The sequence below is a fragment of the Haliotis cracherodii genome, unplaced genomic scaffold (assembly GCF_022045235.1).
Source record: "Haliotis cracherodii isolate W230 unplaced genomic scaffold, xgHalCrac1.p SCAF_11, whole genome shotgun sequence".
NCBI lineage: Eukaryota > Metazoa > Mollusca > Gastropoda > Lepetellida > Haliotidae > Haliotis > Haliotis cracherodii.
In genome coordinates, this window is record NW_027266266.1 from 22954852 (window position 1) to 22980033 (window position 25182).

Here is a 25182-nt window from a genome sequence, read left to right on the forward strand (position 1 = left end):
ACGCAGCATTCTGTGAGCATTCATTTTTATTGTTTTTCCATTCATTGTTGTCTGCAAAGTTCATATCCAACCTGGATGAATGGAACCTATACTGAGTGTACATGACCACATAAATTACAGGAGTGCTTCAGACGGTTCTGTTATCTATGATATCATCTTGAAAAACATATTTTTCATAAGCATGTCTGCACTATAGTATGTATGTTAAATTGCACTATATTCCTCTGTACCGACTGGAAGAAATGCTTCCAAACGTTCCAGAAAGTGTTTCCATACTTAATACACAAAAACCGTCGCAACCTTTTTCTGATATACGTTTTTGGTTGCGTGCATCAGATTAACCTCTGATCTTTTCGCAGATATTCTTCTTTAGTTATTATTTGTATTTTTTATATATTGAAAGTATGATGAACTTTGATGCCATATGTTTCCTTTCTTATGTTGCCCTGGGTTGCATGTCAAAAGTAACTTGGTAGGATCGATATATCGGGGTAAAGATTTTCAAAGTGTGTTTTGCTTTGTTTTGCGGTACATGTCTTCGAAACCCTACTCCTCTGAACAAACTTTAAGAATTAACTATATTTAATACCTCGTATCGTGTTAGCCGTTAACCGATATCGCCTTTTGTTGTATACATTTGGGATTCTCCTTCTGATTGATAAGTTTTCATATAATGTACTTTTCTAAATCGTAAGTGAAAGTCTATCTTTATCCAGAGCTTAACGTCGAAATATATGATGGAATTCATGAGATATTGACGGAGAGTGCACATAGACGTTGTTTTCTGGGTACATTATTCCAGGAGTCAGTCTCGATTGGAAATGTGTGGTTATTAATGCGAAATTTTAAGAGCGGATAATAAATTTAGTGAGGGAGATAGAGATAGTTTTCAAAAAATGACATTTCTTTACAGAATGGAAACCTTTTGAACTCGACAATATTGAACTTCTCAAGGAGTGTGAAACATTATCGGTCTTTCTACAGACGAGACTGGCCACTTGGTTTTGTATTCACATAACATACATTGTATCATAAACAATCCCAACCACTCCGTCTCCTGGCAGCATACTAAGTCCCTCTATACAAACACACGCAACTGGAGGAAGCGCAAGCTTCAAGAAGCTATCCACATCAGATGAGCCAAGCTATTAATCGGGACCTGGGAGTTTCCCTCACCATTACAATACAATATATTGTATATACATAAATAACAGGCTAAGAGGGACTGACAAAGATGATTTGTATATATGCATCGTGTAGAGTGAGTTAGTTCTGTTTTACGCCGCTTTTAGCAATATTTCAGCAAAATTAAGGAGTAGGACACCAGATGAGGCCACGTTCCTTCTCTAAATGTTTCATGAATTGATGAGAATTCAGCATAAGAGAAAATATTGCAAACTATCTTTAGAAATCATATTTTCATGTTGAAAAAATGATATTTTGAATTTGAAAAAATACTAAATACTTTACTTTTGGCTAAAATGTGTTTGAAACGCGAATTTGCCTGTGTAGATTTTACAAGCGCCTCACTTGTTTGTTATTGTGCTACTTTAGAGTTATTTGCCCTTGAATAATTAAAAAGCAAACTGCCATGACTACTAAAAAAGATTGGCGGTTTTATTAAGTCAGTGATGAGTAATATTAAGAGCAAGATGGTATTCAAATGATATAACATCGAGTTAAAATGCCATTGACTCAGATATATATTTATTATCATACAAACTCTTGCAAACGCTACGAAAATAATATGCAAGATTCGTATTGGTTTTCCGCTACATGTTTTATAATTGAATGTTTAAATCAATGGCGATAACGCACGCCATCGCAAGACGATGATGATTTAGGAAACGGAATTAAACCTGGAGATAACAATTTGAGCTGTCACAGGTCGGCTAAACAACAATCATGGGAGTGGCTGAAGACCTGAAAAGGACCAACAAGGGACTGCTTCGGTATAAGCGCGAGCTGAGCTCGGAGCTCGTGCAGGTGCGCTTAGCCTTTTAACAATATTAATATGTAACATATTTTTACCATATGGCTAGTAGTTATTCATGATCATGTTACATGTTAACTGTCCAAGAATAGGGTTCAGTTCGCAAAATCGGTTCAACAACTGTTCAACTTGATACACGACTTGAAAGGATGAACGCACATTTTTTATCAATCTACTGTTGATTCGGTTGAAAAAATACCCTTCAAAGACTTTGTATTATTTTATCAGAATATATATTCCATTATCGAGTTATTTTGGTTGGAGCTTTTACTATATATATTTATCATTATAGCACTTTGATTCAACTGTTGTTATTGCTGCACATGTTTTATGTAGGAACAATGTGCTCAGTCACCGTTGAGGACTTCCGTATTCTTGCTACAGCAAATGAATGAAAGCAAAATGCTAATATCAGAATTAGAACCGACAAAAATTATATATATATATATTATCAGCAGTTATCAACATCAAGGAACAATATCCCAAATTCCCATGCATCTGAAGCTGTACACTGGTACAAACTTATATCACGGGTACGTCTTTGTAACAATCTAATACTGTAAACAGGGAATTTTTTGCGACCGTTTTATTATTGCGAGTTTAGCGAACGAGACTCAATCGCAAAAATTAAAAACGCAAAAATAAGTATAAATAATACATACATACTTTATTCATTGCAACACGTCATCAAATGTTGAAATCATCAACCAGAAACACAAGTTACTCAATAAGTTAAAAACACAAATGAATGCAGAATGGTCACACAATACATCACAAATAACAGTGTAAACAGACCAATTAGTGTCACTGTTGCCTCACAGTAATCCTGCCTTCTTCCAACCTCGCTTGATTGCGTCAGTGTCCTTTGCAATTTTGTCCACACAGGAAACAAGTCATCTTGCGTGAATCGGTTTCATGACACTGGTCAACTTTCCGGCCAACTCAGATTAACTAGCTTCGGAGAGAAGCTGTCTATTGTTTGGTAATCAAGGTGTCATCTCAACACGGCAACTCGCAAAAATATCTCGTCGCAGTATTGTCTTTGGTGTGGTATTCACAATATTTTAACGGCGCAGAAATAAAGCTGTTTACAGTATTTTAAAATATATGTAGCATTTCAGGATATTACACCCTGTGTTCGTTCGGGTAGATGACACTAATTGGCATCTGGTGATTACTCAGGGTAATTAAACCAGCATCGGCGAGATGGCTACGAGTTGGAACATTGTTTCCCTTAAATCATTCTTACTTTCTCCTGTGATATTGATTAAGATTACCACTGTTTCAGAAACTGACAGAGGAGGTATCTGCCCCTCCTAAGTTGTATATCTACCACCCGGAAAACCAATCCTATAGAAGAGAAGGCAAGGTTGTTCCAAGTCTACAAAGTCCAGATGAGAAGCAAGACAAAGGGTAATTAAAAATCACTAAACATGTTATCCATAAAAAGTGTCTTGTATTCATGTTCTCCCAACTTATAAATGCAGATCAAAGACTTTAATTATGAACAAGACTAAAATGTTTCTATCTGACTGTTCCCAGCAAAGATGAAGCAGAGGACCTGGATGTGTCAGCATCCTCCAGTAAAACTGTTAATGGGGTGGGGGACAGCACCAAGCAGGACAGACCTCTGCCGGCCAGCGTCAAGCTGTATACATCACCTCCTGTGTCCCCAGACTATGGACGCACCAGTTTACAGATCCGCCACTACGAAGTCATGTGTGACAACAAGGCTAAGGTCTGATTGGTTGATTTTTTATATTTAGTTCGACCTATGTCCAACTTTATGTCCAAAAATTGGTTACCTGAACCTTGATTACAGAGCAGAAAGGGAAGTTTATTAGTTGATGATCTATTAAATGTGAGCACTGAGCCTGGTGTTGTGGGTGTGTCTAATAGTTATTATCTATTTATCATTTTCATAAACATTTGATTAATACATGATTGATATAATATATAAACAATATGATGCTTTAGCATATGTTTGGATCATTTTGTTAAATCAAGTAAATGAGCCTGAAACATTTGTTCTACGAGTCTTCATATTTTTATTGAACATGTTGAACTTGCTCCCCAACATCTTCCTGTTAACTAACTTTAAAAGTCCAGTTTCCACCCTTACCGAACTAGGCTGGAATTACTGGGCTCGATTGAAGCGCCACCAGTGGCTATTACCAGTTACATCCCTTCTAAGCCTCTCCTATGGACCAATCAGATTCCACCTTTCGTATCACTTGCGTTTGCTTCACACAAAATGGTGGCGCCGAGTCAGGACGATCTGATCGATAATCAAGATCTACATTGTGATAAAACGGGTCTTACATCGCGAAGTGCATCAAATCACGTGAGCACCTTGACGATGGTTGGCGATGCAAATGCTTTGCAAATCCTGCAATCGACCAAAATCTGCACGAAAGTTTACGAACCAGATTTCGGTGCGCGATTTTGATTCGACTATGTAAAGACTCGTAAGTCCAGCCAAAATGTAACTCCATAATACCAGCCTAGTTCGGCAAGGATGGAAACTGGACTTTTATAGTCAGTTAACTCTCCTGCCTCGGGAAGATGGCTCCCCACCAGCCTATCCTGGGCGTGAGAGGAGACTATATACATTGGATGGTCAGATTCTGTGACATGGTTGACTGTACCCAGACGACGTGAATCATTCTCACAGTATCAGTTGCCGGATTGTCTGGTCCAGAATTGATTAGACCTGTGAAGAATATTCACAGACCACTGTGGTATAGCTGGAACATTGATGAGTTTATTGTTATTCAACAAACAAAACAAAAACAAACCTTTGGGGCTGTACTGTTTACAATGTGTGGTCCAAGTGTGCAGTTACACATGTGAGTATTTCATCCCTCCGTGGTACAAATTCCAGGGTCTGATTGAAGCCAAGAGGAAGGAGTTTGAGAGGATGGACCAAGAGCTGCAGCTGATGGTGGAGGAGAAGGCCAACGAGCTGGAGGAGAAGCAGCGGGAGGAGATGAGGAAGCTGTACGAGCAGACATCCAGATTACAGCTGAAGGAGTGAGTCACACTGGACATTTCTATAGTCAGGCCGGAGAGCTTTTATTTCTTGGTTAATTTTTGGGTGTGAACAATCCTCATCAGGGTGTGTGAGATATTTTGGAATTTTTTATCATCATGAACATATTTATTATTGTTCAAAATGTTCACTGAAAGTGTTGTACATTGTCTGTGTCCTGTTCCACAAAGTGATTGTTGATTACAACATGAAATTCCAACCAATAATCTTGATTCTTTATTCTTTTCTCATTCTTTTGTCTCATGTAGAAACATTAGATTGACTGTAACAAATAGAAAGGATTTCATTGAGTATATGGCTTTTAAATTTGATTGATTTACACATTAACTTCATAATACAGCAGTAATACTAGGTTGGGCTAGTTTACTTTACAAAGGCATGAACTTTTAACAATAAGGTAAATTACAACACAAACCTGGAAATTACTTTAAGTACATAATAGTCCAATAAAATGTACAGAAACAATGCCTTAACTGCACTAAATAAACAGGAAGCTTAATATATCATATACCTTTCATAAATTTAGGCCATGAGAATATTATGAACTAAGAAGAAATCTCTAGGGCGTATTTCCATGAGCCAAGTCTAAACCAGCCACAAACCCTCAATTATGAAAAATTAAGTTACTATGTATGGTAGAAATTAAGAAGATAAATTTATAAACAAATTCCTATTTATGAATTTTCAAATGAGTGACTAAATGTGCCTTACCATTACTTTAGACCTCACTGGCTCCTAGCATGACTTCCTCATGCATGCTGCTTAAAACACATGGTCATATGACTTCACCAATCTTTGCTTATCTCCCTTCTTATTAAGGTTGATATAAAATTGGCACATGATCAAAAATGAAACATAACATTCAAAACCAGGAAATTAAATAAACATCCTAACCATAACAATTATTTAATATTGTATGCTACTGTTGTTATATGCAATACATAATTTGTGGAAATTCTAGAAACCAGATTTCATACCTCCTGAACCAATTAAGCTATCATAATCGATAGAAAATAACAATAAACATTTTGACCATTACAGCGCTGTTAGCACTAAGTTGATGGTAACTCACTAAATATGCGGGGTCGGTGGGGTAGCCTTAAGCGTTAGCTCGTCACGCCGAAGACCCGGATTCAATTCCCGACTTGGGTACAATGTATTAAGCCCATTTCTGGTGTCCCCCATCGTGATATTGTAGAATATTGCTAAAAGTTGCGTAAATCCATACTCACTCACATAGTATGCAATCTTCACTTCCTGTTACGATCGTCCGTCCATTACACAAAGCAGTCTGAACTAAGATACTTGTAAGTTAAGCTCAAGTGCTAAGCTGCTCTGGACTAACTTAGAATTGCTAAAATAGATCTTTTGCCAAAGCAACAAAGATGGTGACATTCCTAATGATGTTGGATGAAATGAATCGAGTATTTAAGAAAGAAAGGAGACACTACCCGACAGCTTGACATATTCTCCGATGATGAACTGCAGCCATGGTATTTCTATGCAATGACATGCCTCTTAAAGCTGCTAGAACTTAGAAGCAGTGTCTCCATTCCTTACATCAAGTTACTCCTAGTCAAGACTTGATTGTTTACAGGAACATGATATGGCTGGAATATTGCTGACTGTCTCAACATTCACTCACTCACTTTACGTCAGTGCCTCACCTCACATTATCTGGGGGGCGGTCGGGTAGCCTAGTGGTTAAAGCGTTCGCTCGTCACGCCGAAGACACAGGTTCGATTCCCGACATGGGTACAATGTGTGAAGCCCATTTCTGGTGTCCCCTGCCGTGATATTGCTGGAATATTGCTAAAAGCGGCGTAAAACCATACTCACTCACTCACTCACATTATCTGACTTGTGCTGCAGGAAAGCCGAGACAAGCAAGAGGATTCAGCAGATGAGAGACAGCCATCGAACGAGGAAAAAGGTCAGTGGTTTGGAAGTTGAATTGTTCTTGTATCGTATCAAATGTTGGAACTTGTATCGTATCAAAAGTTTGATCTTGTATTGTATCAAATGTTTGATCTTGTATTGTATCAATGTTTGATCTTGTATCGTATCAAAAGTTTTGATCTTATATCATATCAATCAGATGTTTGATCTTGTATCGTATCAAAAGTTTTGATATCGCATCAATCAGATGTTTGATCTTGTATCATATCAGAAGTTTTGATATTGTAATGTATCAAAAGTTTTGATCTTGTATCGATCAAATGTTTGATGGGGCGGTCGGGTAGCCCAGTGGTTAAAGCGTTTGTCCATCAAACTGAGGACCCAGGTTCGATTCCCAACATTGATACAATATGTGAAGCCCATTTCTGGTGTAGCTCGCCATGATATTGCTGGAATATTGCTAAAAGCTGCGTAAAACCATACTCACTCACTCACTCAAATGTTTGATCTTGTATTGTATCAAAAGTTTTGATCTTGTATCGTATCAAATGTTTTGATCTTGTATCATATTCAAACCCTTTTTCTAGAGTTACTTCAGTGAATGAGATTACGAATCACATGTCTATTGATCAGGTTTTGTTGCTAAGATAATCTCCAAAAGTCAGTTAACATATGTTGTTTTGAGTCTCGGATGGCAGTGCATCATTTGCATCTTGTGCATCTTGGGTTGTGACAACAACTCTACATAACATATGGGGACATAGTCACGTCACGTATCACAGAACTTAATTTGTCCTGGTTTTCATGAATTCTCTTTTTTCAGGGTGACCTTGCTTACCAAAGGTTATCGCAATTAACAGGTTTGTGTTTCAGTCATGACTGGTTACATTAGGCTCTTTCTTATAGGATTATCACTGATTATACAATCTGATTTGACATTATATTTTCTGGTCAGTGTAACACTCATCTTCCCGAGGCAAGAGAGTTAACTGAATTTTAAAGTCCAGTTTCCACCCTTGCCGAACTAGGATGGAATTCCTCGGCTCGATCGTAGCGCCACCAGTGGCTGTTACAAGTTAAGTCCCTTCTCTGCCTGTCCTATGGACCAATCAGATTCCACCTCTTGTATCACTTGCATTTGCTTCAAACAAAATGGCGGCGCACAGTCAAGAGGATCGGATCGACCATCAAGATCTATTTTGTGATAAAACGGTTCTTACTTCAGGAAGTACATCAAATCACGTGAGCACCTTGATTAAAAACATGAAAAGATTTGGAAAATATCTGTTGACAACAAGTTGGCGATGCACATGCTGTGCAAATCCTGCAATCGACCGAAATCAGCACGACAGTTTACGAACCGGATTTCGATTTCGGGGCGCGATTTTGATTGGACTATGCATAGACTCGTTAGTTCAGCCAAAATCTAACTCCATAATACCAGCCTAGTTCGGCAAGGGTGGAAACTGGACTTTTATAGTCAGTTAACGTCCTTGCCTCGGGAAGATGTATAACACTAGTCGGTGTAGTTCTCAGGCCAGGTTATGCAAAAGTACATGTACTACTTTTGAAAATAGATACATGGGAAGGCATTACATCTGTAAATCCTTATCCTGTTTTTTGCATCAATTTTCAATTTGAGTAATGTGTGGGATATTTTGCTTCTTAGTAAAGTTACTAAAATTCTGATTTTTTAACTTATCCTATCTTACACTGCACAATTCTTCCCTCTTCCTTCGATCCTATGTGGAAACATGCTAAAACAAAGTTTCCAATCTCATTAAAATCAGAACTTAGTTCTCGCTACCGTTAAACAAAGATCTGAGAACACCAAATTACGGGTCACGTCAGACCAACCTTTAGCGAACTTTGACCGACAATTGGAATGACTGACAAGAAGTCGACATTAGCCAATCAGAAGGCAGCTTTCGTGCTTTACAGCACTAATTTCAAAATGGCAACGACGCTTCAAAATATAGTTTGACAAATTCTCGATTAAAAACATTAAACCTGAACGAAAGAACACTCTTGAATGGCTTATTGATGGCCTAGATTGTATGAATTCAGTCGTTAAGACTGTAACTATCGTTCAGAATCCCTTTTGTTAAAGTTTTAGAGGTTGCATGATTAGAAATCACATTCTGTCACTTTCATGGTCTGGTAAGCAACACTCTGATTGGGCAGATGAAAGGTCGTTCTGACGTGACCCCTAATGGGATGTCCTCAGATCTTTGTTTAGCGGTAGCGAGAACTTAGATCTGATTTAAATGAGATTGCAAAGTTTCCAGCTTCTAAAAACATTTCACCCGAACACATCCCAGCATCACCAATTAAATTAGCTCATGCACTGTAATCCTGTGTGTTGTGACCTTAGTCGAATTGATCTCCTGATTACCCGTGACTACCTCTGCCACACCTCAAGGCTGTGGCGCCACTCAGACGCTCTTGGAAGAGACTCTTCATCCACGGCAGCCACCGCGGAAGACTCCTGTACAACAGCCTACTTCTGGTGCCAATACTTGTCGTAAAAGGCGACTAACAGGATTGGGTGGTCAGGTTCACTGACTTGGTTGATGCATGTCATTAATCCCAATTGCGTGGATCGATGCTCATGATATTAATCACTGGATTGTCTGGGCCAGACTCGATCATTTACAGACCGTGGTCATATAGCTGGAATATTGCTGAGTGCGGCATTAAACAACAAACTAACCAACCAACCATCTGGTGGTGCTCGACTATCCTTCGCGTCCACGTCTTCGCTGGGTTGCCACAAGGAAGGCCGTTTCAGCAGTGTCCTGAGCCCTCACCTGCTCACCTCTGCCCAGTGCATGTTATGTCTTAGTATTGGTTTAATGATCCTCTTCTGGATGTTGTCGTTCCCTCTTTTCATCTAAGCATACTTCAATCCCACAAACATGATTGATGACTTTGACGAAGTTTTAAAAGATATGCCAAGTGGGCTCACCCTATTGTCCGTAGGAGATAGTGGGGTGGTCTGTCTTGTAGAACTGATTGACTGGAGACCACTTTCGGATTGGTTATGACTATGAGTCGTTGCTGAATAGGCCCCTATTCTTGGCTATGCAGTTGTTCATGTAACAATGTCGTAGGGGTGTCACGATAAATCGAAATATCGATATAGTACTGTTGGTAAGTCAATAAATCGATCTTTAAATCAGTTTCCGATCAATAGTGTCGATTTCAGATAAGAATATTGTTACCGAAACACGCTTGTGAACGCAGCTGAGTGAGGATTATAGTTAACTGCACTTGATGCTTAGAAACCGGTCTTACTTAAAGTAAAAAAATAGGGTAAAGAAACAACAAATCAGTCATATCTCAAACTTTACTTTTTGTTTGTTGTTATGGTTATCACATTCAAAGGAAACTTCAGTTCCAAGGTTTGATTCAACTCTAAAATCCATCTGAAATGATACACTGAAAACTATCGATATTTATCGCAATAGTTGCTTGTGATATCAATAAATAGCTATCACAATAGTTTCTTTCAATATCCAGGGATGTGAAATCTCCGCGGAAACGCGGAAAATCGCGTTTTTTAAAACAGTAGTCCTCGGAAAAAATCATCTTCAGCGTAAAAATTAGATAATATAAAAAAAAACAAAAAAACTCCGAAAAGTATGATCGAAAACCGGACAATTGCCGCGGATTGTCCTGTTTTCGATCAGAGCTTTCACAAGCATAGGTTTTCGGACATCATACGTTTTTTGTCACGAATACTTGCACTATAACGTGGGGTGTGGCGTCACACAGGTTTGTTTTTCAGATAAAGTTGTCTTTTAGCCTGTAAGTGAATGAGATGTTTTACAGTTGTTCATGTGATAAGCGAGAAAACTATGAATGTTTCTTCAGGGTCCAAAACCCCATGTCATGGGGATATATGTTGTATTAATGTCTTATGTTTGCAATGGAGTTTTGTTTTTTTCATCAAAAGGTAAGTACAAGGTAGGTTTTTTTCAATATGTTTCAACATGGGGAAGGGGTCAGACATTGCATGCTTGTGACAGTTGTCCTTGTGTCTGGGGGTTGAAGTTTATGGCAGTATTGCTCCCAGACCTGGCGGGTAGCCAAGTGTGCGAAAGCTATGCCCAAATTTTTAAAAGTACTCAATTAACTTCGAAATTTTACTGCATCTGCCATCTTGTTTATTTGACTTACTGACTTTTGCCATTGACTTATTACATTTCTTGGTGTGAATGTTGTCCAAACTGCACGAAATTGCTTTCCTCATTTTTCGGGAAAACCTGCTCACATCCTCGAAAAATCAATAGTTATCACAAAAGTGATTTCCAGACCAATAGTTACTCCGACAATGTCCTACATGTAACACATGTACCTGATGTTATGTCTGACTAGCGTAAAGGGTGTTACATCACCTGTTATGGTGTTTTTACCCATTCACGAGTCCCTGTCTTTATGACACTAGACAGTGTAATAACTAATGGTTTATATCACTGTTTAGCACAAGCTTCCTCGGGTATGTCTCACGGCATCTTCCCGAGGCCAGTTTCCACCCTTGCTGAACTAGGATGGAATTCCTGGGTTCGATCGTAGCGCCACCAGTGGGTATTACGAGTTATGTCCATTCTATGCCTCTCCCATATGGACCAATCAGATTCCACCTCTCGTATCACATGCATTTGCTTCAAACAAAATGGTGGCGCCCAGTCAAGACAATCGGATCGACCATCAGGATCTATTTTGTGATGAAACGGTTCTTACTTCAGGAAGTACATCAAATCACGTGAGCACCTTGATTAAAAACATGAAAAGATTTGGAAAATATCTGTTGACAACAAGTTGGTGATGCACATGCTTTGCAAATCCTGCATGACAGTTTACGAACCAGATTTCGATTTCAGTTCGCGAATTTGATTGGACAATGCATAGACACGTTAGTCCAGCCAAAATCTAACTCCATAATCCCAGCCTAGTTCGGCAAGGGTGGAAACTGGACTTTTATAGTCACTTAACTCACTTGCCTCGGGAAGATGGTCTCACGGTTGTAGTCCCATACAGGTTATGGTACTGAACCCCACAGTCCAACCAATAAATGCATAGTGTGAGATACGATAAGTTTAAAAATTTGAAAATTTGACAATAAATTGTATATTGACTTATCCTATCTCACACACTATATGCCCTCCCAATGATCCCCACATCACAGCTACTCTAGCCTGTCCATTCTAAGAAAGAGAATGATGTGGCAGGGCTAGTCAGGTGATTAAGTCGTGTAAGGTCACAGAGCACAGGATGATGGTGTGTGATCCTTTTGTTTGGGTGGTAAATGTGGTGATGGAGGGACGTTTTCGAGATCGAAAGAAGAAGGAAGAAATGCAGTGTGAGATAGGATAAGTATATCAACATACAATTTATATGTTAATTTTCAGTTTATTTTCATGTATTCCCTTTTAAGATCCAAGATGACAAACTGCTTGAAGGAGAGAGGAAGAAGCTGCAACTGCAGGAAGAAGAAAGGAGAAGGTAGACCTTTAGGGACTTGATATAACTAAACCATTTATCATATCAGACCCGTGGATATCCAGGGTAGAATAGGTCTTCAGCAACCCATGCTTGTCGTAACAGGCGACTATGCTTTTCATAAGAGGCGACTAACGGGATTGGGTGGTCAGACTCGCTGACTTGCATGTCATTGTATCCAAATTGTGTGGATCGGTGCTCATGATGTCAATCACTGGATTGTCTGTTCCAGACTCGATTACTTACAGACCATCGTCATATAGCTGGAATATTGGTGAGTGCGGCGTTAAACAACAAACAAATAAAAAAACAAATATTATTACAGGGACACAGGTGGCCAAGGCATAACAATTCACTTGCAGAGTTCAGTTATTACAACCTGATTTGAAATTTCTTGAGGAATTGATTGTTTCAAGTTTTGACTAATAATTAGTGGTTCTAGAAGCAAACGTTGTGCATCGGGTGTCAGAATTAGTCAAACGGTAGACTGCGTGTCATCGTAACTCAAAGTCATGGATCATTGCTTACATGTATGTATATATAGATTTCAGAATGGAACTCTTTGTCAATTTCTTAAAAAATGTGTGGTGTTTTTTCAGGAATGAACAAGAAAAGAAGCATGCAGTGTTGCAGTTTTATTCAAGGATTAAACAAACCCATGACAACCTGACAAGCTTGTTCGACAACTGTAAGTACAAGCAGCACCTGCCTGAGTCAGCCCACACCCCCAAGCAGGTGTGTGTGCAGATCCTAGCCAAGGCCGACGCCATGATGAAGAAGGGGGGCCTGGCGCCGGAGGACCTGCAGGGGATGAAGAACTTGATGGAGTACTCAAAGAACACTTACGACTTCATGGTGAAGCACCTAGGTATGGCAAGAGCATGTGTGGCTGAGTGGTGAAGCACCTAGGTGTGGCAAGATCATGTGTGGCTGAGTGGTGAAGCACCTAGGTGTGGCAAGAGCATGTGTGGCTGAGTGGTGAAGCACCTAGGTGTGGCAAGAGCATGTGTGGCTGAGTGGTGAAGCACCTATGTATGGCAAGAGCATGTGTGACTTCATGGTGAAGCACCTATGTATGGCAAGATCATGTGTGGCTGAGTGGTGAAGCACCTAGGTGTGGCAAGAGCATGTGTGACTGAATGGTGAAGCACCTAGGTGGGGCAAAAGCATGTGTGACTTCATGGTGCACATCAATATGTGGCAAGAGCATGTGTGGCTGAGTGGTGAAGCACCTAGGTGTGGCAAGAGCATGTGTGGCTGAGTGGTGAAGCACCTAGGTGTGACAAGAGCATGTGTGGCTGAGTGTTGAAACATCAATATGTGGCAAGAGCATGTGTGACTTCATGGTGAACATCAATATGTGGCAAGAGCATGTGTGGCTGAGTGGTGAACATCAATGTGTGGCAAGAGTATGTGTGGCTGAGTGGTGAATCACCTAGGTGTGGCAAGAGCATGTGTGGCTGAATGGTGAACATCAATATGTGGCAAAAGTATGTGTGAGTGAGTGGTGAACATCAATATGTGGCAAGAGCATGTGTGACTTCATGGTGAACATCAATATGTGGCAAGAGTATGTGTGGCTGAGTGGTGAATCACCTAGGTGTGACAAGAGCATGTGTGGCTGAATGGTGAACATCAATATGTGGCAAGAGTATGTGTGAGTGAGTGGTGAATCACCTAGGTGTGACAAGAGCATGTGTGGCTGAATGGTGAACATCAATATGTGGCAAGAGCATGTGTGGCTGAGTGGTGAATCACCTAGGTGTGACAAGAGCATGTGTGGCTGAATGGTGAATCACCTAGGTGTGGCAAGAGCATGTGTGTCTGAATGGTGAACATCAATATGTGGCAAGAGCATGTGTGGCTGAGTGGTGAATCACCTAGGTGTGACAAGAGCATGTGTGGCTGAGTGGTGAATCACCTAGGTGTGGCAAGAGCATGTGTGGCTGAATGGTGAACATCAATATGTGGCAAGAGCATGTGTGGCTGAGTGGTGAATCACCTAGGTGTGACAAGAGCATGTGTGGCTGAGTGGTGAAGCACCTAGGTGTGGCAAGAGCATGTGTGGCTGAATGGTGAACATCAATATGTGGCAAGAGCATGTGTGGCTGAGTGGTGAATCACCTAGGTGTGACAAGAGCATGTGTGGCTGAGTGGTGAATCATCTAGGTGTGGCAAGAGCATGTGTGACTTCATTGTGAACATCAATATGTGGCAAGAGCACGTGTGAGTGAGTGGTGAACATCAATGTGTGGCAAGAGCATGTATGAGTGAGTGGTGAAACATCTAGGTATGGCAAGAGCATGTATGAGTGAGTGGTGAAACATCTAGGTGTGGCAAGAGCATGTGTGACTTCATGGTGAACATCAATGTGTGGCAAGAGCATGTGTGACTGAATGGTGAACATCAATATGTGGCAAGAGCATGTGTGGCTGAGTGGTGAAGCACCTAGGTGTGACAAGAGCATGTGTGAGTGTGTGTTGAAACATCAATGTGTGACAAGAGCATGTGTGGCTGAGTGGTGAATCACCTAGGTGTGGCAAGAGCATGTGTGGCTGAATGGTGAACATCAATATGTGGCAAGAGCATGTGTGGCTGAGTGGTGAAACATCTAGGTATGGCAAGAGCATGTGTGGCTGAGTGGTGAAACATCTAGGTATGGCAAGAGCATGTGTGGCTGAGTGGTGAAACATCAATGTGTGACAAGAGCATGTGTGGCTGAGTGCTGAAATATCAATGTGTGACAAGAGCATGTGTGGCTGAGTGGTGAAAAATGTAGGTGTGACAAGAGCATGTATGAGTGAGTGCTGAAATATCTAGGTATGGCAAGAGCATGTGTGGCTGAGTGGTAAAACATGTAGGTGTGACAAGAGCATGTATGAGTAAGTGCTGAAATATCTAGGTGTGACAAGAGCATGTGTGGCTGAGTGGTGAAACATCAATGTGTGACAAGAGCATGTGTGTGGTGAAACATGTATGATGTAGGTTTGGCAAGAGCATGTGTGATTTCATGATGAGGTGAGGTGAGGTGAAATTGGGTTTAACGTCGTGTCCAAGATTATTGCACTTATATAGCGACGTGCATTCACGTGTGTGTGTGTGTGTGGCTGCGCTGCGGCTGCTTGTACTAGTCCGGCCTGATGCGGATTTAAAGTGCTAGCTCACTGAGATACCATGCCGCAGTTCAACATGAATACCCCACTCAGACACAGTATACTGACTCCGAGCCGACCCGTACTTGTTTTAGCCCCTTAATGCCGAGCGCCAGAAAGGGTAACAACAAGTACCATCTTTTAACGTCTTTTGGTATGACGCGGCCGGGGATCAAACCCCGGACCTTCCGCTCTCTGGGCGGATGCTCTACCACTAGACCACAGAGGCGGTCTGATTTCATGATGAAACATCTAGCTGTGGCATTTTGACTCTATATTAAGACAGTTAAGTTTGCTATCATCACCAATGTATTAACATATGCCAATAAGTTGAAAGTATGTCATGAATATGTTGTGAGACCTATGGCTTAAAATTAAGATGAAATAGACATCCATGACTTGGTGTACTTGCTGAGAACATGCCAAACTGTCATGAATATATTTTTCTGCATACAAGTATTGGACAATTGTGTCAGTAACATTGAATCAAGGTCAGTATATTGTGTGCTACAAATTGTTTAGGTTTTAGAGAAGTACATCTTTCTTTTTATTGTTCTTTCAGAGGAGGCCACAAGGAAAGGCAAGGCAGAGGAAGTCGAGCTGGCCAAACAGCAGCAACAGCAGCAGCAACAACAGCAGGCACAGCATAAGGCAGCGGCCGAAGCAGCTCAGGTAGGAGACATGAGTTAATTAGTGACAATTGTTGAGGAGCCTTAAAAACTGTATAGAACTTTGGCCACTGAAAAATGATCTGAATGATTTCTGAAAAACAACTTTGAAGAAAAGGTTATGCAGCTAATTGTTTTCGGAAGGGTTGCGAACATTGTCTGTCGCCATAACACATTAATTATTAGATTTTCATCAAGTTCACCTCAGATCCCTACCAACAGCACATCATTTTATTGGCCCAAAGTAACTACCAACAATGAAACTTTCTCTGTGTGTTATGTTCTTTCTTTACTTGATACAATATGTCATATATGTACAGGTCTGTCAAACCTGGATGCCAGGATTGGGTTGTCAATAAAAGAATGAAACAAAAGCCTCCTGCCTCCAAATTTTGAATTTGTATGAAAATCTAGAAATTAATTGTGCTCTGATATTAAGAAAACAATTGTTTTACCTTACCTGATGCTGCACAGTGCTTTAGCTTCCTACCTTATACAAACAGACAGTACTGGAACAGAGACACAGCTGAAACAGACCAATAGCCCATGCCCCAATAGGTAGGGAAGCAAAACCACTGTGTAGCATCAGGTACCTATAACAACATTGCATTATACCGAAATGCTCATATCAGTGCACATAATCTTGATAATGAAGATTGGGATGCGTATCTGTTGTTAGCTGTGTTGTTTGAAAGGATAAGGTTTTTATTGTTATTTTAGAACTAAATATAAGCCATTCTGTTTCGGATAGTGTGAGGTTTTCCATAACATGTGTACAGGCACATAGAGACACAATTGTTAGTTCTTCCCAACAGAGGGAAGGTTGGGTAGCATGTGGTTAGAGCGTTTGCTCGTCACGGCAAAGACCTGGGTTTGATTCCCGACATAGGTACAATGTGTGAAGCCCATTTCTGGTTTTCCCCGCCGTCATATTGCTGGAATATGGCAAAAAGCGGCATAAAACCAAACATGCTCAGACTCACTCTTCCCAAGAGACAGCATCAGTTTATTATCTGCCTCTGAGACATGGAACAAGTTGCATGTATGGATACATGTGTCTTGTGTACCTGTTGTAGGCAGCGGCTGCACCAACGCCCGGTGTTCCAGCAACTCCAGGCACTCCATCAGCAGGTAGGTTGGAACGAGGGATCTTGAGTAGAGATTACCGAGCAGCTTGATCACCCCGGAGTGAGAACTGACCAGATAACTTCAAGAGTCAGTCAGGGTCATGGATGGCCTAGTTGTCAAACATGTCTAAGGCGCCGCAATTCACTGTGCAGATTTTCATCCCTGGATGTCAGAAAAACTGTTTGACCTGTGGTGATTCCTTGTTAGAATAGGTCCCCAGCAACCTATGCTGGTCGTAAGAGCCGACAAAACGGATCGGGTGGTCAGGCTCAGTGACTTGGTTCGTTGTGTATTATCATACCCCGATGATGTAGATCATTGCTCACAATCTTGATCACTGGGTTATCAGGTCCATACTCGAATATTTGTGGCCTTAAAAAAGCAAATTAGTGTCCATAGAGGTTTTATACCAACTCACTCCCTGTTCCTGCATACACTGTAGCTATTACTGCTAGTGATGACTTGTCACAACTTGGATCAGAAAAATCTACAGCTTCCTGTAACTACATGTTTTGAATAAGGGCTGGTTCATCTCAGCTGGTAAATGTTTCTGACTTGTAGCCACATCAATGCCTTCATATAAATTTCCAACCTCACTTGACCCGTGAAGATCTGGGGTAGAATAGGTCTTCAGTAACCCATGCTTGCCGTAAAAGGCAACCTTTCGTGTCGTAAGGCACGACTGACAGGATGGGGTGGTCAGGCTCACTTACTTGGTTGATGCTTGTCATCGTATTTCAAATGCGTGGAACAATGCTCATGATGTCAATGACTTGATTATTTAGATACCGATGTTATATAAGCCGGAATATTGCTGAGTACGAAGTTAAACAACAAAACAAGCATCCAACCTCACTTGTCTCGAAAATGATTTCTGTTCTACAATCATTGATATTTTGAAATCTAGAAATCTAACGAAACCTAGGACTTGCCAGTTTTTTGTGCATAAATTCCTCTAGAGAAAAACAAACTTGTGTTGAGGACAGAAATAAATGTGTTTCATGTGTGTTTCAGTTGCCCGGAGACAGAGTGTTATTGATGAGGTGGTGACAGAGTATGAGCTGTACAAGGCCAAGCTAGATGATGTGCTGAAGTCCCTTGCTGCATTTACAGCTAATACACAGGTAAGGCCAAGCTAGATGATGTGCTGAAGTCCCTTGCTGCGTTTACAGCTAATACACAGGTAAGGCCAAGCTAGATGATGTGCTGAAGTCCCTTGCTGCGAATACAGCTAATACACAGGTAAGGCCAAGCTAGATGATGTGCTGAAGTCCCTTGCTGCGTTTACAGCTAATACACAGGTAAGGCCAAGCTAGATGATGTGCTGAAGTCCCTTGCTGCGTTTACAGCTAATACACAGGTAAGGCCAAGCTAGATGATGTGCTGAAGTCCCTTGCTGTGTTAACAGCTAATACACAGGTAAGGCCAAGCTAGATGATGTGCTGAAGTCCCTTGCTGCGTTTACAGCTAATACACAGGTAAGGCCAAGCTAGATGATGTGCTGAAGTCCCTTGCTGTGTTAACAGCTAATACACAGGTAAGGCCAAGCTAGATGATGTGCTGAAGTCCCTTGCTGCGTTAACAGCTAATACACAGGTAAGGTCAAGCTAGATGATGTGCTGAAGTCCCTTGCTGTGTTAACAGCTAATACACAGGTAAGGCCAAGCTAGATGATGTGCTGAAGTCCCTTGCTGCGTTAACAGCTAATACACAGGTAAGGCCAAGCTAGATGATGTGCTGAAGTCCCTTGCTGCGTTTACAGCTAATACACAGGCAAGGCCAAGCTAGATGATGTGCTGAAGTCGCTTGCTGCGTTTACAGCTAATACACAGGTAAGGCCAAGCTAGATGACATGTTGAAGTCCCTTGCTGCGTTAACAGCTAATACACAGGTAAGGCCAAGCTAGATGATGTGCTGAAGTCCCTTGCTGCGTTTACAGCTAATACACAGGTGAGGCCAAGCTAGATGATGTGCTGAAGTCCCTTGCTGCGTTTACAGCTAATACACAGGTAAGGCCAAGCTAGATGATGTGCTGAAGTCCCTTGCTGCGAATACAGCTAATACACAGGTAAGGCCAAGCTAGATGATGTGCTGAAGTCCCTTGCTGCGTTAACAGCTAATACACAGGTAAGGCCAAGCTAGATGATGTGCTGAAGTCCCTTGCTGCGTTTACAGCTAATACACAGGTAAGGCCAAGCTAGATGATGTGCTGAAGTCCCTTGCTGTGTTAACAGATAATACACAGGTAAGGCCAAGCTAGATGATGTGCTGAAGTCCCTTGCTGCGTTTACAGCTAATACACAGGTAAGGCCAAGCTAGATGATGTGCTGAAGTCCCTTGCTGCGTTTACAGCTAATACACAGGTAAGGCCAAGCTAGATGATGTGCTGAAGTCCCTTGCTGCGTTAACAGCTAATACACAGGTAAGGCCAAGCTAGATGATGTGCTGAAGTCCCTTGCTGCGTTAACAGCTAATACACAGGTAAGGCCAAGCTAGATGATGTGCTGAAGTCCCTTGCTGCGTTTACAGCTAATACACAGGTAAGGCCAAGCTAGATGATGTGCTGAAGTCCCTTGCTGCGTTTACAGCTAATACACAGGTAAGGCCAAGCTAGATGACATGTTGAAGTCCCTTGCTGCGTTAACAGCTAATACACAGGTAAGGCCAAGCTAGATGATGTGCTGAAGTCCCTTGCTGCGTTTACAGCTAATACACAGGTAAGGCCAAGCTAGATGATGTGCTGAAGTCCCTTGCTGCGTTTACAGCTAATACACAGGTAAGGCCAAGCTAGATGATGTGCTGAAGTCGCTTGCTGCGTTTACAGCTAATACACAGGTAAGGCCAAGCTAGATGATGTGCTGAAGTCCCTTGCTGCGTTTACAGCTAATACACAGGTATCCAGGTGCGACCCAGACTTCATCAACATTGAAGTTACCTGACAGTCAAATAGGGGAGCTAACTCTTGTCAGTTCACTAAGTGATTCACATATCCGAAAAGTTCACATATCATGATCAATCACTGGTTTGTCTGGTCCAGACTCAGTTATTTACAGGCTGCTGTTACCCTATGTTAATTTTATTATGTTTGTAATTGAAACAACAGGAAGGATTCCTGGTTGTATGTCTTTAAAAAGTTGACACTGTAACAAGTCCAATTGTCTGTCTTCCCCAGATGAAGAAGTATCGGTTTGAGCTGCAGAAATCCGTGAACACCCCCATCAATTCCATCGCCCCGGTCGATGGCTCCAACCTGAGGGACAAGCTGCAGAAACTCATCCACCTGCTCGGGGGACATCAGATCGAGGGCAAACATGTCTCTGCTAAAGATACACCAGAGGGAATCTCCTTCTGTAAAAACCTCATAGCCAAAATGTTTGTGGTAAGACCTTGTTTTTCAGATATAGATTTATATTACTTATACTTTTACCTGCCGTGATATTGCTGGAATATTGCTAAAAGCGGCGTAAAACCATACTCACTCACTCACTTATACTTAGTTACAAGACCCGTGAAGATCCGGGGTAGAATAGGTCTTCAGCAACCCATGCTTGCCATAAGCGACTATGCTTGTCGTAAGAGGCGGCTAACGGGATCGGGTGGTCAGGCTCGCTGACTTGGTTGATGCATGTCATCGATCCGATTTGCGTGGATCGATGCTCATGAAATTAATCACTGGATTGTCTGGTCCAGACTCGATTATTTACAGACCGCCGTCAAATAGCTGGAATATTGCTGAGTGCGGCATTAAACAACACCCTAACCAACCAACCAACTTAGTTATAATACCGGGTCACAGGTAGCCGTCATCCAAGGCACCATAATTCGCTGTGAAGAATTACCTCCCTTGGGCATGCCAGAAGCAATTTCTTTGTAAAGGGTATATTGCATGTATCAGTGCTTTAACATTATCTTGCAGAAAAAGGGAGAAGAGCAGGTCTCTTCTAAACATGAATCAGCATTTGCGATCGCCATGGTAGCAGCAGGACTGTGGTTAGAACACAGTGATGTTGGGGACCTGATGTTGGCCCACTTCCACAGCTTCTGTCCCTACATTGTGCCGCTCTACATACCCAAAGACAGCAGCATGTCGTCCCAGGACTACCACAGGTAGGACCATCGTATAGCTCCCATATACTAACTGGAAAAGGGGTGGTCAGGTAGCCCAGTGGTCAAAAGCGTTTGTCATCATGCAATAGGTCTGGGTTTGATTCCCCATTTGGGTACAATGTGTCCCATTTCTGGTGTTCCCTGCTTGATCACTATACTGGAATGGATGTAGATGTGTTGACATCTTCCTCAGATTTAACGAAAGTCTTTGTTGTTTCTGCAGACCACTTCGGGGATTTGAGGGAAGAATAGATCCCCAGTAATAGCCTACTAAAGTGTAGATTGGGTGGTCTAGATCTGTGATTTTGCAAGGACTGTTTCAGTCACTGACTAGATAATTGTTTGGGAATCCTGAAATTTAATGCAGATATTTAGGTGATTTCCTCACATCCACTGTCAACTCTGTTGCAAGTACAAATCCACAGGAATGTTTTGTGTGGGTTCTCTTGGTTTAGTATTTCTTAGAAAATATTTGCTATTTCTGAATTGGATTTTGTAAGCTTCACATTTTATGAACTTCTTTTCTTTTCTTTTCAGAATGCTAGGTTACAAAGTTGATTCCAACGGAACCATAGAAGCTCAGGACAAGTTCCTGAAGAGGATGTCTGGCATTATGCGACTGTATGCCGCGATTCTTGTCTCGTCTCCACCAAGATCAAATGCTGTTCACCCCCACGGCATAGAGCACGCCTGGATCTGGTTATCGCGAGTTCTGAACATGGACCCTCAGCCTGACATTACAGCGACCTTGACCTATGACATGCTGCAGGTGGCAGGTCATACACTGTTCAGTGCGTACAAGGTTCAGTTTGTGAAGCTGCTGTTCCTTCTCTACAAAGAGTTCTTGCCCAAGTTGAAAAGTGTATCCGTTGCTGGTGGGCCAGTAGCAAGGCTGGAGCAGTTCCTTGAACAAACATTGAACAAGTTTAAGATGAAGCAGATAATGCCACATCCAGATGGGTATCTTGCACAAAACTTTTGGTTTTCTTGATGACAGAATATAGGTGTCACTGGCCGTCTCTCCATACTTTGAGCTTCATGCATGCAGGTGTGCTGGCTAAAGAGGTGCAAGTTTGATACTAGATTGTGGAAAATTTACAAGCGTGGCGACTATTTCAATGACATTTTATAAATTAACTCTTGAACATGACGATCACAGAGATATATCTAAGCCTGCTAAGAGACCAATATTCGGCCCCAGGTCTGAAGTAAATGTCGGTAAAAATTCCCGAATTGGAATAACATATTTCCCAATTCAAGTTATATATTAATAACTGATGTTATGGCTTTGTTCAGGTGACGTGTATATTACACAAAATACAGAAATTACCCTAATTGCCTACCAAGTGTACCTATCTTAGAATCCGGGGTAAGACTCTCCTTACTGAAATACTTCCGTTTAGCCCAGTTTTTTAACATCTAGATGAGTCTGTTTGTACTCTCAAGTGATTGAGCAAGATATTTTCACATGAACTGGAGTTTTCCCCTAGTAATTAGGCAGGTAGGTAATGACTAATCAAAGTACAGTCTATGGGCCGATGAAAATACATGTATGACCAATTGAAATATCACTAGTTGAAATTGATACAGCTACACTATTGACAAAATGAAATGAAAAAGGCCTGATACTTATTGCCTCTGCATATTTTTGTTCTATAGTATCTATTGTTTGTTCTATAGTATCTATTGTTTGTTTTATCCGAAATACGCCTGAACAGACATGGTACCCATTCTTAATGTTGGGAGTAGACACTCCCTATTAGCCCACTGTAAAGGGGAGGGAGGCAGGCATGCATAGCCCAGTCATCTAAGGCGTCACAATTCGCTGCACAGAGTTGCCTCCCTTGGCACGCCAGAAACCTATTATATGGGTTCAAATCCCTAGTCGCCCTGATAATGTTTCCAGGTTTCCTAGCACACACCCGTGCTTGTGGGTTTCACCAAAGTGGTAAAGGTCTGAGACCTGCAATACGTCAGGCTTTCCTCCCTCATTAAGCTGACACAGTGTGTTTTAACTGGAATACTGTTCATTTCACGCTGTACACAGAGGAAATGGCTTTTGACAATATCATGATTATGTATGAATAAAACTAAAACATCAATCCCCCGTAATGGTTTCCAGTAAGGGACTGAATGTTACGTTAAATTGTCTATAGCTTGTAAATAATGAATGGAATGCAAATGTTCCAACAGAATGTATTATGATGAACTCCATGGTCAAGATTAATTCACAATACTTTTCGTGTGCTACCATCAATAGATATTGTGCTTAATGTGAGTGTAAAGGCAATTTGTGCAGGATCATGATGTAAATATGTGTTGATTTGTAAATATAAATTGATTTTTAAAAAGTTCTGTGCTTATTTGTTGTCAGCAGTGCAATCTGTTACAGATTTGAAAGACCGCTGCATTATTATCCACGGCACAAAGTTTGTTTGTTTGTTTGTTGTTAAACGCTGCACTCTGCAATATTCCAGCTGTCTGACGGCGGTCTGTAAATAATAAAGTCTGGACCAGACATTAACATCACGAGCATTGATCCATGCAATTGGGACACGATGACATGCATCAACCAAGTCATCGAGTCTGACCACCCGATCCCATTAGTTGCCTCTTACGGCAAGCATGGGTTGCTGAAGACCTATACTAACCCGGATCTTCAGGGGTCTCTAAAAACAATAGCAATTAAAAACAATAGCAATCAGCAGTAGCACAATTGACAGTGTGTTTTTTATTTTCATTATTTGCATCACATTTTATCACGTAAACTCAAAGACTGCACCCAGTCTCATCACAAACTAAAACAAGTAATAATTAATTGATGAATCATTGGGTGAATATCCAAAGTTGCATGGTCAAAAACTAGTTTATAGCATTTCGGCTGATTTTGGTGCAAAATATCGTTATGATTTTGCCAAAATCATACTTGTTCATGTCATTGGACACCCATTGTCTCTCGGTCAGTAGGAAATATCAATATAAATCTTATTCACATATATTGTAAAAGTAGTGAACAATTGGCTGTAGATAAATCATCTTTGTTGTCCCATAAATATGTCTTGCCCTGAGAAATAAAACTGTTTTGCTCAGAACAGATGAAAAATATTCCACTTTCCAACTTTTTTAAAGTGGCTACAACTAACTTTCCTCTGATGTGTGATAAATGGGAAAATGAACTTAATCGAAGTATTTTATGGAATAATGTTTTCTCTAATTGTAGAATGTGTACAATGATGTTAAAGTAATAGATTTCCAGTACAGATTCATAAATTGGAGCTCTATAGGAATTATTGAAAATGAAGTTAATGGATGATGATATATGCTCTTTTTGTGTCTCTGAATCTGAAAGCTTATATCATGTGTATGTAGAATGCATTTTTGTAAAGGAATTTTGGTGTGAAATCGAAATGCGTATGATATTCGTATTACCATTCTGGATAAGTTATTTTGCTACAACAAAAACAACTATCTTTTCAACCATATAATTCTTCTTGCAAAAAAATACATTCACCAGTCAAGCATTAAGAAAACTCCATTATGCTCTCCTTTCTTCATAAAAATACTGAAAGATGTACATGTAAAATATAAAATATTATCGCAATGAAAAATAGTAGTATTAATAGATTCAACAGAAAATGGAAGGAATTATCAGCCTACTTATAATTTCTCAGTCAATCA

The 25182-nt window shown here is 40.9% G+C and overlaps 1 protein-coding gene across 1 annotated transcript; it reads left to right on the plus strand.

Annotated features, from left to right (window-relative positions):
- The first annotated feature begins 1809 nt into the window (after nt 1-1809).
- Nucleotides 1810-23658, plus strand: LOC139456339 (mRNA export factor GLE1-like). Its single transcript, XM_071237986.1, has 13 exons — nt 1810-1986; nt 3282-3406; nt 3536-3731; nt 4878-5026; nt 6918-6978; nt 12385-12452; nt 13049-13317; nt 16164-16273; nt 17346-17400; nt 18412-18521; nt 20570-20776; nt 21314-21504; nt 22042-23658. The coding sequence occupies exons 1-13, from the start codon at nt 1906-1908 to the stop codon at nt 22493-22495; spliced, it is 2076 nt and encodes a 691-aa protein (XP_071094087.1). The 5' UTR covers nt 1810-1905; the 3' UTR covers nt 22496-23658.
- The last annotated feature ends 1524 nt before the right edge of the window (nt 23659-25182 follow it).

What these genes read in the sequence shown, in the direction of transcription:
- LOC139456339 (XM_071237986.1), top strand. Translation starts at nt 1,906, where the DNA reads ATGGGAGTGGCTGAAGACCTGAAAAGGACCAACAAGGGACTGCTTCGG. An exon ending in GATGAGAAGCAAGACAAAGG is followed by an intron (nt 3,407 to 3,535) that starts GTAATTAAAAAT and finishes GACTGTTCCCAG; the next exon opens with CAAAGATGAAGCAGAGGACC. An exon ending in TCGTCCCAGGACTACCACAG is followed by an intron (nt 21,505 to 22,041) that starts GTAGGACCATCG and finishes TTTTCTTTTCAG; the next exon opens with AATGCTAGGTTACAAAGTTG.